The following is a 13,757-nucleotide window of genomic DNA, read 5'->3' on the forward strand; positions in this document are numbered from 1 at the left end:
AAAACAGAAGTACTGGTCATTGGCTCCAAATCCTCACTTCCAAAACTATCCACTCTGACCATTGGCAGTCTAACTCTCACCCCCGCACCAGCAGTCAGGAACCTCTGCATTCTTTTTCGACTCTACTCTCACCTTTGATGCTTGTTTGTGTCATTTTAGGCACAAGTGAAGACTGATCATCAATCATGAAGGTCAGAGCTTGTAGAGAAATGATGGTCAGCTTTCGCTGTCTAAAGTATGCTGCCATCTTTGTTTTCCTGGCTGTGTTTGTCTTCATCCTTGCACATTTTAATATGGACGTCCTGGAGGTAAGAATTTGATCTTGAGTGGGTTTTTCCACAAGTCCTAAAACTAGATACAGAGAACACAATTAAACAAAGGAGAGAATAAAAATATATTTTTTATTATTCATTCAATCATTGAGGAACATTGTCCAGTCTCACATATGCATTGAGGTAAAATTGTGTGAACCCTTGTTTTCAGTCACTTGTGTAATGTGTGATGCTGGAATACAGTGTTTGTTCATCACCAAACAAAACACTTCTCATTCAAGCTGAAACTTTTGGTCTCATTCATCCACAGAACATTTTACCAACAGCTTACTCGTGTGGTCTTGAGCAAACCATAGATGGCAGCTATTTTGTGACAAAGTGACTTTTTCTGTGCAACTCTGGCGCCATGCACTAGATTGATGTTCACTGTTCTCTAGATGGTGGAGTCATGAACACTGACTTACATTACAGTCAACTGGTGAAGTCCAAACTCTTTAGAAATGTCTTTGTAACCCTTTCCAGTCTGGTGAGCATCAGCAACTCTTCTTCTAAGGTCCTCATGAATCTCCTTTGTTTGAGCCATGATAGTTCAGACTTTGATAGTGAACACCCTGATTTCTCTTCTGTAAATAAGCCAGGTCCTCTAAGACTCACACTTAATCATAGTCCCTTTGATTTAAACACCCAACCCTGATTTCACCTTCTGTTGAAATTATCATCTTAGAGGTTCACATACTTTTGCCACGCACACATATGTAACATTGGATCATCACTGGATCATCATTCACCCTAACCCTCAATACATAACAAAACTTTATAATTTTTAGATATTTTCATCTATATATTTTTTTTATCAACAATGTGTTAGTTCTTCAGTCTGTGGCACTCTGTTACAGTGACTGAAGATTCTCAAGATTCTCTAGTGTTTCCCCCCTCCCTGTGTTCCTAGTGCTTCCCAGTCTGTGTGTCTATGTTTTTATGTGTGTGAGTGTGGCTCTTCTGGCTCCAGGATTTGCATATTCTGTTATTCTGTTTCTGGATCTAGTATTTCCAGAAATAATACACCTGTAGAATAAAGCGTTATAAAAATAACATACAATTCTTAACTACCAAACTGTTTCTTTCTCCTGTGTTCCTGGTCTACAACTCACTTGCCTTCCTGTGCATCAGACTCAACACTAAGTCCATTAGTTAATGCTGAAGACATACATGTAAATACACTGCCTCGCCAAAAAAAAAGTTGCCACCAAAAAAAAGGTCACACACTCTAATATATATCGTTGGTCCGCCTTTAGCTTTGATTATGGCATGCATTCACTGGCATTGTTTCGATAAACTACTGCAATGTCACAAGATTGTCAAAGGGGTTCAGGTCTGGACTCTGTGGTGGACAATCCATGTGTGAAAATGATGTCTCATGCTCCCTGAACCGCTCTTTCACAATTTAAGCCGGATGAATCCTGGCATTGTCATCTTGGAATTTGCCCCATTGAGAATCTTTGAGATGTGCTGGAGAAGGCTTTGCGCAGTGGTTCGACTCTCCCATATCATCTTGGTGAAAAATGAATGCAACACTGGACGGAAATAAATCCTGTGACATTGCAGAAGTTTATCGAAACAATGCCACAGCGAATGCGTTCCGTAATTAAAGCTAAAGGCAGTTCAACAAAAAAATAGAGTGTGTGACCTTTTTTTCGGTGGCAACTTTTTTTTTGGCCAGGCAGTGAATTTAGATGTGGGTCAATGACGTATAAGGATTTTCAACAGGTCAATTTTAAAATAATAAAAATGGGAATATATATTGCAGTAGTTCAAACATTAAGAATGTAAAGTACACATAAATCCATATTTAAATAGTAAATTAAGTGTTTTATGTGTTTTTTCATCTCAATGAATTAGAACTGACCTTAAAAAAAGTCATGTGGTGCGACCATGATCTATCTTAAAATAAATGAATTTCCTTAACATGCTTAAATATTTTATGTTTTGAGTAATATAAAGTGTCTAGAAACAAACTATTTGCATGTCTTTTGAGTTTTTGTAAATAATAATCTCATATTTATGTTCTATAATGTCACAGTTGCCTTCTTAAATGTGTGTAAGACTTATTTTTCCTGTAAATTGCTTAAAAATGATTTAAACCATTTAAAAAAACAATTCAGTTAAACATACTGTATCAGTGATTAATATTACTGCCACAGAAAAGTGATATTTTACTCTGAATTTAATACAGTTATTGGTATTATTGGTCGCACCACATGATGAATGGTCGTACCACATGCTGAATGGTCGCACCAAATGACATAAAGACCTCATATCATTAAAAACCATTGAAAGAAATAAAAAAACAATGACTTTAATACAAAATAGAATTAAACCAGTGGTTTTATTACAATTTCACAGAATTTTTATAAACTCAAACATTTCATAAACATTTTTTAAAACAGAAGTGCAGCACGCCTTCATTGCTTTCTCATGAACAAACTTTTCATTTAACTTGACAATGGAATAAGTCAATTTTGATTATTGAATCATTTAGAACAGAAATATTTATTATCTAGTCATTGTCAAGCTGACTTGATTTTATATATTGAATCTTTCTCTACTGTTTTCTTCATTGCTAGCTGAGACAGAAATGCAAAGTCATGCCATAAATCTATGGTGTATCACTTTGGACTATTGATATATTTTATTGACAAAAGTATTGAGATACACCTCTTAATCACTGAATTCAGGTGTTTTATTCAGACCTATTGCCTTGGGTGTATGAAATCAAGCATCTAGCCATGCAGTCTGCATTTACACACATTTGTGAAAGAATGAGTTGCTCTGAAGAATTCAATGAATTCAAGCTTGGTATGTCAGTTTGTGAAATTTGTTCCCTGCTAGATATTTCACTGTCAACTGTAAATTATATTATTGAAAAGTGGAAATGTTTAAGAACAACATCAACTCAGACACAAAGTGGCAGACCACGTCTAGTTCATCACCAAGATGTTGTTGAGATTATGAGCCAGGCCTTCTCATCCAACATCGATGTCTAATCTCAGCAATGCTCTTCTTCCCACAGCCACTCTCCATAATCTTGTGGAAAGCCTTCCAGAAGAGCTGTAATAGTTACAAAACTCCATATTAATTCCTGTGGATTTAAAAAGGGATATCATGAATGCTCATGTAGGTGTCATGGACACATGGCCCAATACTTACTTTATACTCTACATAGTGTAGATGAACATGCATACAAAAATTGCAATCCGTCCAGGTAATGAAAAACATACCAGAGCGATATGTACTTCATGGTGCTTTATTTTTGGCTTTTTACAGTTTTTATCTTTCTCTTCTCCTAGCAGGGTACACCGCTCTTACTGCAGTGTCAGAATTAACACACTGCCAATGGCAAGCAGTTTTTACCTTGCATGGGAGTGCGATCTGGTAAAATAGATTATAACAGTTAGAAATAAATAATGCTTTACAAATAAATGCATAATTGCCAAAGTGACATTGTATTTTTCTCATGATATTATACAAAAATTAAACGTAAACTGTTGCTTCTGAAATCTTAGAAAAAATGACTCAAATTGCATACAAATATATTCCAAATAATACTAAAATAAAAGAATGAATGTAAATAAATTATTGACTGAATATAAAAGTCTCTAATCTTGGACATATCTGTCATTGAAAACACTCTGCAATGGTCGCACCACATGATATTTGGTCGCACCAAATGATATTTTCAAGTTCAGCCAAAATTTACAGGCACAGAATTGACCACCTAAACAAAACAAGCTAGCTTGCCACAAAAAGGTCACTATGAAATTTATAATCAAAATATATATTTGTAGAAATAACGTAATATTTATCGTTTTCTTGAGGTCATACCACATGATATCAAAATATGGCAACTACATACCTGCCATTAAAAAGCTTCATTTTTTCCATATTGTAGAAAGGGTTACAAAGCTGCTTGTTGCATCCATGGGTCCTTGGCAAACTAGTGTATGATGCAGCATCCTTTCTTTGAATGATTTTCATCATAAAAGTCGCAGAGTGGTTGTTTCTTGATGGTTGCACCACATGATATTTCATAAAATCATCATTGTTATGATGGGAAAATAAATACAAATGGGTTGTAATTTTGTACAGTACTATAAAACAGTCTGGAAAACATGCCACAAAGGGCAGAAAATAAATTTGAATAGATTTTGAGTAATTTCAAATAAGTTTTCATAACAGCAGTCATGGACAGACGGTCGCACCACATGATATTTTATCACTTTAAATAACAGAAAACTTACTAATAACTTGTGGTTTTTGAATACTTAAAGTGAATACATATAAAGGAAAGCCACTACATATATATGGTATTTTTTTATCCATTTAAACCTTTTTCTAACTGAATAACATGCAGTCGGACTGCAAATGTAGGCGTCACGTCATTGACCCATGTATGTCTTCAGCAGTAACTAATGGACTTAGTGTTGAGTCTAACCCTTATAACGCTTTATTCTACAGGTGTATTATTTCTGGAAATAGTAGATCCAGAAACTTCCACTGAAGTGGACTTGACAAAATGGTTAATGGGTGAAGAGCCCAGCTGCTCCACTGCAAGCTAATGAAACAATGGTATGCAGGTGTACAGAATATGCAAATCCTGGAGCCAGAAGAGCCACACCCACACACATAAAAACAAACAGAGAGACACAGACTGGGAAGCACTAGGAACACAGGGAGGGGTGAAATACAAGGAAACACTAGAGAATCTCCAGTCACTGTAACAGAGTGCCACAGACAGAAGAACTAACACATTGTTGATAAAAGAAAATATATAGATGAAAACAATAAAATGAAAATATATAAAAATTATAGTATATTATATTAAAGTTTTGTTTTGTCATGTACTGAGGATGATCCAATGTTACATATGTGAGCTATGGTAACAGTATGTGAAACAACAGAAGGTGAAATCAGGGTTGGGTGTTCAAATCAAAGGGACTACAATTAAGTGTGAGTCTTAGAGGACCTGCCTTATTTATAGCAGAGAAATCAGGGTGTTCACTATCAAAGTCTGAACTATCAAATATCAGATCAAAAATATGAAGTTTTTTACCTAATGGAGGGTTGTCATACTGAGCTATTGCTGACGCTGTGACTCTTAAATGCCCTTCTCTCTCTGTCATCATTTGCACATAGTGACTATTTTTTAGCCAGTCAGGTACTGATGCATTTTACCCAATGTAACAATGTGATTCACTTGTGTTTTTACTTATCAGGCCTGGGCAATGAACACAATACTTTAGAATGATCAACTAATTCAGGAAACACAAAACTGCATTAGTTTTTCACCAGAATAACTACTACTAACTCTTCAGTTGTGTTAAATATTAACATCATCATCAAATTGTAATATTGTTGTCATTTGAAAATTCATTAAGAATGATTTCGAAAAAGGAAGGAAAATTCCTATTCACTTCTCTCATCAACCCCTACAAATATTCAGTTGATTTTCTGATGAGGAGAAAAATCTTTTTTGTTTCATTTAGTACATTTATGTTTATCAATTCTTTTATAAATGTCTTTGTCACATCACTCTCTAGAGCCCCTGTCAGATTCAGCACAAAGTGAACTTCTCCTGCCCTGTCCCAAGACTTCACCTGCAACTGTTGTCCAATGATGATGCTCTGGAGGAACGGCTCCTATTAGACTCCATTGCTTGGCCGGAAACTCCATCCTTGTCAGCTTCTCTTTCCCTGGAGCAGACCACCGATCCTGCCCACAGCAGATTCACTATTCTCCCAGAGAAGGGTGGACAGCAGTGGCACGTAGGGGATCAGCTGGAAGTTATGATCAAAATGTATGACTTTCATGGTCGTCCCAAGAAGTCTGGTGGAGACGTCTTACTTGCCCGCCTGCACAACCAAGCACTTGGTGCAGGTGTGGCTGGGAAAGTGTTGGATCTTCTCAACGGCTCCTACTCTGCTGTATTTTCTTTACTCTGGGAGGGAAGCGCACAGGTTGAGGTGATGCTAAAAGCTATTATGTTTAATGTGATTGTGATATTAGTCTATCTTCCAATGGGCCGTTAGCTATGCCCCCTACCCCACAGTCTGTAGTAACTTAGTGTGTCTAAGAGTAATAAATACCATTAAAATATTGAGACACTAGGTGGCTACTACTACATTTCTTTAAAAAAATCAGTTGCTACCTGCTGGGCATGCTAATGCTTGCAGATTACATTAGAGCAGGGTTTTGTTAAAAGGTGTGTTTGGAGAGGTTAAAAACTACACCACCCTCTCACTACAACCCCATGCATATGACTTCACCATGTGGAGAAATCCAGTTTGACAGGTCTGCTGTACCTAGTTACTGTGGCTAAATTATGCTTGAACAATCACTGCTCAGGAGAGGGGTTCAGACAACGGTATCTGGAGATCAATTTGGTTTACACCTGATATGAAATGTGTAACTTTTAGTGAATGACTTGATTTGAGGTAGACTGGAGTTGCACATTTGTGGACTTGAGACTTCACTTACATTGTAAAACGACTCAACTTACATTAGACTTGGTATTCTTGACTTGAGACTAAACTCAGACTTGAGATAGGACTTGCCTTTTTAACAGTTGTAACATAACTACTACATTGACATTGGCTTGTTTGTCATGGCCATGTCATCAGTCGCTATGGAATCTCATTTCATTACTGCACTGATGACACAAAACTTTACACGAAAACTGACACAAACTCCCCTGAAGCTTCGTCATCATCTTCTTCTTGTTCTTCTTCTTTGTCTTCGTCTTCTTCTTCTTCTTTATCAACACTCACTGCCTGTTTGGAGGAGATAAAGGTGTGGATGAAACACACCTTTCTCCAGTTGAACAGCTCCAAAACCTAAGCAATTTTAGTTGGCACCACATACCAGATCCAGTCATCCTCCATAACCATAACTTTCCTCATCAGTCACCAACCTTGGTGTAAGATCTGACCCTCAACTCACCTTTGAAGCCCATATCAAACACCTCTGCAAGATCTCCTTTCACCATCTTAGAATTATTGCCAAACTCAGTCCCACACTAAGCTGAAAAGCTGGTCGACGCCTTTGTCTCCTCCAGACTGGGTGACTGCAATGCACTTCTCATTGGGATCCCTAGCAAGAGTCTCCACTCTCCAGAGACTACAATATGTTCAGAACAGCAGCTGGCTCCCCGTCTCTGCCAGGTTGAATATAAGATTCCCCACCTGACTCAACAGTGCACCTATGGCAATGCACTGGTACATTTTTTTCAAAGGTAAAGTGATTTATGAATAAAATGTATTATTATAATTTTAATTATTATTATGATCGAAGGGCAGCTCACCTGGTGGGAGTGTGAGCCTGGTGTTGTGGAAGGAGCTGGATGACTTGAAGAGGGGGTAGAAGGTGTTGAGAGTGTAACAACCACCAAATTCCAGAGTGACCAACCATTGTGAGGAAGTGGGCAAAAAACAACAGACTGCAGTTCTTTGTAGAAAAATACAATGTTTGAGGAGACAAAGAAATCACTAGTCTATTGTGTGTGTTGCTGGTTAAGTACCTGCAGGTTGGAGGTTAAACCAGAGCACACCTGTATCAGCCCATCAACATGCAATTTTCCTCACCACAAGTGAAAGCCACACCCAGTGTTGGTCAATAGCGGTGTTACAAGTAGCGGCATTACTAGTTTAACTACAGTTCTCACATTTTCAGTCATTAGCCTTACTTACTGTTTGGAGCAGGTTTTTCTTATTTTGCTCGTGTGGTTTGAACCAAGTTACTGAGGTCATTTACGATTTGTCCTCCAAATGTGCCTTAAATTAAGCATACATGCAAACACAGGTGTACTTCCCCCACAATATGTTTGTTGTTGGTTTTTGATGCCATGGTTTTATAACAGTAAAAGCAGAGAGTGAACAGTTGTCTGTTATCTGTTTGTCTTAAAGTTTTATTGATCACTAGATAGCAATGACTTGGAATGAAGTTGGTTCCATGTTTTTTTAAAAAAAAAGAAGCTTTGATGTAGTTAAGCTACTTTTGTCATTTTATTGAAGCTCAGCTTGCTACATTTCTCTGGTGGGTAGCTTCAATGTAGTCAAGTTTCATTTGATGTAGAGTAACTGGTAGCTTAGCTCACTACGTTTTCCAAATAGCTTGCCCAACACTGGCCACACCCACAAAACACAGACACTGTGATCACTGCACACAAAACCAAGCCGATACAGGTCTATCCTGTTACAACAACCATCAGGAAGAGATGAGTCCTGAGGGCATTCAGCATCCCTTCCTTTGTAGTCTGTGATGCTCTTTATGCCCTTCCACATGCTCCAGGAGTTGTTGGTGGAAAAATGCAGGAGGCTTTTTTGTTATACTTATGTTTTGACTTTAGTGCTAGAGTCTGGACCCTCAGAGCCCTACTCTCCATTTTTACTCATTTAGGAGACTTTTTATTTTTTTTACATGCCAAATATCAGTAAGATTCACGAGGCATAAGCAGGCTGCAACAGTTATCATTAATGTTGAAATTAAACTCACCTTTTCATGACCACTGTGTCTTTGAACTGATTTTAAATGTGGATACTGGGGAATTCTTATGACTTGATTGTTGCTTGCTTGACATCAGCAATGACTTGCCTTGTTTGACGTATAGCAAGGACCCGACTTGACTTGCTTCATTCTCACTACTGTAACTTAGGACTCGCTTGAGACTTGAAGGTTAAGACTTGAGACTTGCATGTGTGACTTAGTCCCACCTGTGATTTTCACTTGATTTGCCTTTACTGCTACTGTATGACAGTTTCAAGAAGTGTGGGCTGAACTTGATTCTCTGTCCTTTCAGGTGACACTGGTTCACCCCAGTGAGGCTGTCACAGTGCTGCAAAGGTTGACCAGAGAACAGCCAGACAGGGTTTATTTTCGGAGCGTCTTCCGTACAGGCTCAGTCTCTGAATCTACCATCTGCAATGTCTTCCTGCGTCCTACCCAGCAGCCGCTGTGCAACTACACTGACATCAATACAGGTGAACCGTGGTTCTGCTACAAGCCAAAGAGCCTGAGCTGTGATGCCAGGATCGACCACTCCACGGGAGGAATCAAGCCAAAACTCAACGGCAAGGAGAACACGCTCTTTAAAAGGTGAAGGAGCAGAGACACAGGACTGGCATTTTGTTAATATATAAATCAATATATAAATATGTAATTCTATATAAATCTCAGGAGTGTGTAAGCTGATAAAGAATGAATCTGGAGGTGTTTTCAGTCCAAAATCAAATCAGCCTGATTCACTGTAGTTCTATGCATTTAATCACTCATCCTTATAAATACATAAATTGATAAGACTTAAATTGAGAAAATCTTTTAGTATTTACTGTTATTCAGTATATTCAAACACATTTGTACAATGTATTTTAGGATGTGGTATTTTACTAAATGTAAAGATACAACCTTGGAAGGTTGTATCTCAGTTTCAAAATAGCAAAATAAATTAGTCTCTGCATTGAGAAATGGTTTGGTTATTGTTAACGTGGCTTGTCAGTTACACTAAGCAACAATCATATAGTGTTTGTAAATGTATATTCAATAGGTGCTAGGCAAATAGTGTACAATTGGTTTATCGTTGTTTTTGTTTATTTTACTGAAAAAAGCAGTCTGCTACATAAGGATATTTTATTATGTGTGGGGTTTTTTTCTTCAGGGGGGTGAACTTGAAAGTCTCCATTAAGGCCTCAGGATTGACCAGTGTCAACGTGTTGCCAAAAATGAAAGGTAAGGCAGAATTCTCACTAACTCAGCCTCTGCCCGTAATATAAACTTTAATTTGCTTTCAGACAATTAAATGTAACAATCTACCATTACCTTTACCAGTGCGTTGTTAGTTTTGTTTTTTAATGGCATTTGTTGACAATAGCAAAGATGACAATAATGCCAGCTATATCCCTCAACTTCTTTTTTATGTCAACCAGAGGTAAAGAGCAGCAGTGTGAAGTCTGGACCCTCTGGTTATTACTATAAGGATGAGTGGCGAGCCATAGGTGATACCACAGTCAGCAGGTTCAGCACATCTTCTGCTATCGGTCAATGTCTGAAAGGCAAGACTGTCCACCTGTATGGCGACTCCACCGTCAGGCAGTGGTTTGAATGTCTCACTGCAGCATTACCAGGTAATTAATAAAATAAATCTCTGGCAACATTTTGCTACAGTGTGAACATAATCAATATGTCCCAATTGTGTTCTCTCTGTAATACTTTTAGATCTCAAGGAGTTTGACTTGCACAGCTCGAGACAAGTTGGACCTTTCATGGCCTTAGACAATGCAAACAACATTTTGGTGACATTCCATTGCCACGGCCCCCCTATCCGTTTTACCGGTGTCCCAGCCATGGCGCTGCACTCCATTGCCAATGAAGTAGACCGCGTAGTTGGAGGTATCAACACTGTTGTAGTTTTTGGCATCTGGGCACACTTCAGCACTTTCCCCACAGAGCTCTACATCCGACGGCTGCAGAACATCCGCAGGGCAGTGGTCCGGCTGCTGGAGAGAGCTCCAGGTACACTGGTTGTGATCCGGACTGCAAACCCCAAAGCTATGACGCCTTTTGTAGCGCTGACCATGAGTGACTGGTATGCGATGCAGCTTGACAAGGTGCTCAGGATCATGTTCAAAGGACTGAATGTTCACCTGGTGGATGCCTGGGAGATGGTCTTGGCCCATCACCTGCCACATGACCTCCATCCACCACCTCCCATTATTAAGAATATGATCAACGTCCTCTTGTCCTACATATGCCCTCAAAAGAGGAGCTAGATGTGTGTTTATGATCAGTCCAGTTAATTGTAGTGTAAAATTTTGGTGATAATTACTAACAATGAACAATGTTGTATCTAATAAAAGGGTACTTGATTATTTGCTAACGATAATGAAATCTGAGGGCATTTTGTTAAAAGAAGAGGTGTATGTCATTCTGCACATTTTTTTAAAAACGCAGTAAGAAAAATATTTGAACAGCATTCAAATTGATATGGCCTGTAGTGAATATAGTAACTGAGCAGCAGCTGAATGAGCTGTGAGAAAATCCCAATAGAAAAAACAAAAGAGTAAGTGAGTGCCCTTTGGTGATGATGTAAGCTGAAAGAGTTCAAGTGTTTGAAGTGTCAACATGCGCCTTTCTTCGTGCCCACAGTCCAATTTGTTCATGAAGGACATTGACATTGTAAGTTGAAATCTCATGCCCATCAGAAGTAACTACAAACCACTTTTTCACATAGGTCAGCAATATTAGAAGTATGAAAGTATAGAAGTATTATTTTAGTTCTTTTAGTTCCTTATTTTTGCATAGATTCTGTCTGTGTATAATGATTCCAGGTTTTGCTGTCGACAATAAAACTCCTGGTGGTTTCTGATTGAATCTTTTTGCTGGCAAACAATTTTGGGTAAACAGAGTACACATAGTACACTTAATTTTATTATTCAATTCCGAATCTGTCAACTCAATTACCACTTCAGAATTCACCTCTACTGGTCTGACTTAAACACCACCTGAATTTTTACATAAAATATATTCATCAACTTTAAGCTATTGAAATGTATTATATATTTCATCAACAAATAAAGTGATAATGTGAAAGACAGACTGATTATAAAACCAATCAAATTTCTGAAAACTACAAGAGGGGAGTCAAGGAGATTTCCCTTTTTCTGTAATCCCACTAAAATTTACACAGAAATGGGTTTGATCAATCAGTGGCGGTTTCTGCTATGGGCAATGTGCAACCGCCCAGGGCGCAATCTACTTGGGGGCGCACGAGCGCCCTCAAAAAAAAAAAAAAAGGGGGGGGGGGGGAAGTCCGTCCTCAAAAAAAGAAAAGCGTGTCCTCAAAAAAAAGTTGTGTGTGTCAGAAGAAAAGGCAAAGGGGAAGGGGGGTCAACTTGCGACTGCAGAGGCTGTGGTTGTGAGTCTCACTCTCAGCGGAAAAGCAAAGGGGGGGGGGGGGGGGGGGAGCCTCTGTTATTGATCATATCATTTACTATACATGCACAAACACTGTTAAATACAGAAAATGCGACTCGAAATAATTTTACCCCCATCGCTTTGGCGCCCCCTCCATTGTGGCGCCCCTATGCGCCACATATAGTGCATACCCACTTTTTGCGCCACTGCTGATAGTGTTGCTATAGCAGCTGAGGTCAGATATGTGTTTGACTGTTTTCCCTGAATGGAGTAGAGGCAACTGGAGTCAGAGAGTGCTGGGTGTAAAGAGAGGTGCACAAATAATAAGCAATAAGTTTTATGCAGACGCATGAATATACAATATACACAACTATACACATGCATTATTTTTCGTCATATTTATAAAGCTGTATTATATGTTGCTCTGTTTAATACAGCTCAGTCTTTATGAAACAGGGCGTAAGTGCACGCACCTCATTTCCACTCCCATAATGAGCCGTAAATGGAAGAAGGCCCGGTCTGAACACTTCATATCAACATGATAACTATTCCATCAGTCTGAAAAAAAGGCGTTTCATAGAATAATTCTCATGATGAGCAATCATTGGTTGCAGCTGTGCGCTCCTATTTCCATTCATGTCATGAATTGATCACATAGAGCTGTAAACAGTCCCGTGATATCCAAGCCTAGACTGGGACAAAAATTCGGCCCTGTAATTTTTGGTCCAGACCGGCCCACTACACTCTGCGTGCAGATACTGTGCCAACTCGCACAGTATCTGCCTATCAATTGCTTTGGCCACTTTGCACAAAAACAGGATTAAAGGGCTTTTGATGTGCTTATTACATTTAGATCGATACCAAAAGGAGGCAAGGGAAACATCTTGTCTGCCACTCACCTCCAACTACCTACATAAGCAGGATGTGTCTTATGTGCCCAGAGTAGTGGATATACACTATTGTAAGCCAGCTAATATCAATACCCATCTGGTATTCCTATCCTACCCTTGTTCCTATGAACAGATTTTTAAAGTAAATGATTTTGGTTTTTATCTTTCCATAAAACCTCCAAAAATAATGTATTGATCACAGAGGCGGTCCTGGCTAGTTTTGCGCCCTGGGCGCACCGACTATTGGTGCCCCTCCCCACAAATCCTTCATCACACAAAAAATAAGATAAATAAATGAAATATAGTATGTAAACACCAAAGTAAATTACACACATCCGTCATCATATAAATGAATAAAATAAAATAAATGAAAAATACTAATAATTAACGTAATCTGACAGACTTTCACCCTTTTTACAACTGGCATTAAAAATGTTTTCTGGGTGATTAGATTGCTATCAGGGAGTGCTTCACCACATGAAAGTGCAGGTGTAAAGTTATTTATTTATTGCATTTTCACATAACCCAATAACTTACATGTAGCTATAACGGGTCTGCATTAATTTTATAAATGTATTATTATTTATTTGGAAGCAGCAGTTTGTGTTGTGTGGCCTGGGATCATAATCATCAC

At 38.5% G+C, this 13,757-nt stretch overlaps 1 protein-coding gene across 1 annotated transcript; it reads left to right on the forward strand.

The window, feature by feature from the left end:
- The first annotated feature begins 212 nt into the window (after positions 1-212).
- On the forward strand, positions 213-11,089 carry LOC128353515 (NXPE family member 3-like). The gene is made up of 6 exons (XM_053314211.1): positions 213-308; positions 5,870-6,292; positions 9,124-9,419; positions 9,979-10,049; positions 10,247-10,444; positions 10,536-11,089. Exons 1-6 carry the CDS (start codon positions 213-215, stop codon positions 11,087-11,089), a joined length of 1,638 nt encoding a protein of 545 aa, XP_053170186.1.
- The last annotated feature ends 2,668 nt before the right edge of the window (positions 11,090-13,757 follow it).

Source organism: Scomber japonicus, chromosome 23 (genome assembly GCF_027409825.1).
Source record: "Scomber japonicus isolate fScoJap1 chromosome 23, fScoJap1.pri, whole genome shotgun sequence".
NCBI lineage: Eukaryota > Metazoa > Chordata > Actinopteri > Scombriformes > Scombridae > Scomber > Scomber japonicus.

Bases quoted from the DNA above. Each gene is read 5' to 3' on its own strand.
- LOC128353515 (XM_053314211.1), top strand. From the start codon at position 213: ATGGTCAGCTTTCGCTGTCTAAAGTATGCTGCCATCTTTGTTTTCCTG. The intron at 6,293-9,123 runs GTGATGCTAAAA...CTGTCCTTTCAG, and splicing joins AGGGAAGCGCACAGGTTGAG to GTGACACTGGTTCACCCCAG. The intron at 9,420-9,978 runs GTGAAGGAGCAG...TTTTTTCTTCAG, and splicing joins GAGAACACGCTCTTTAAAAG to GGGGGTGAACTTGAAAGTCT.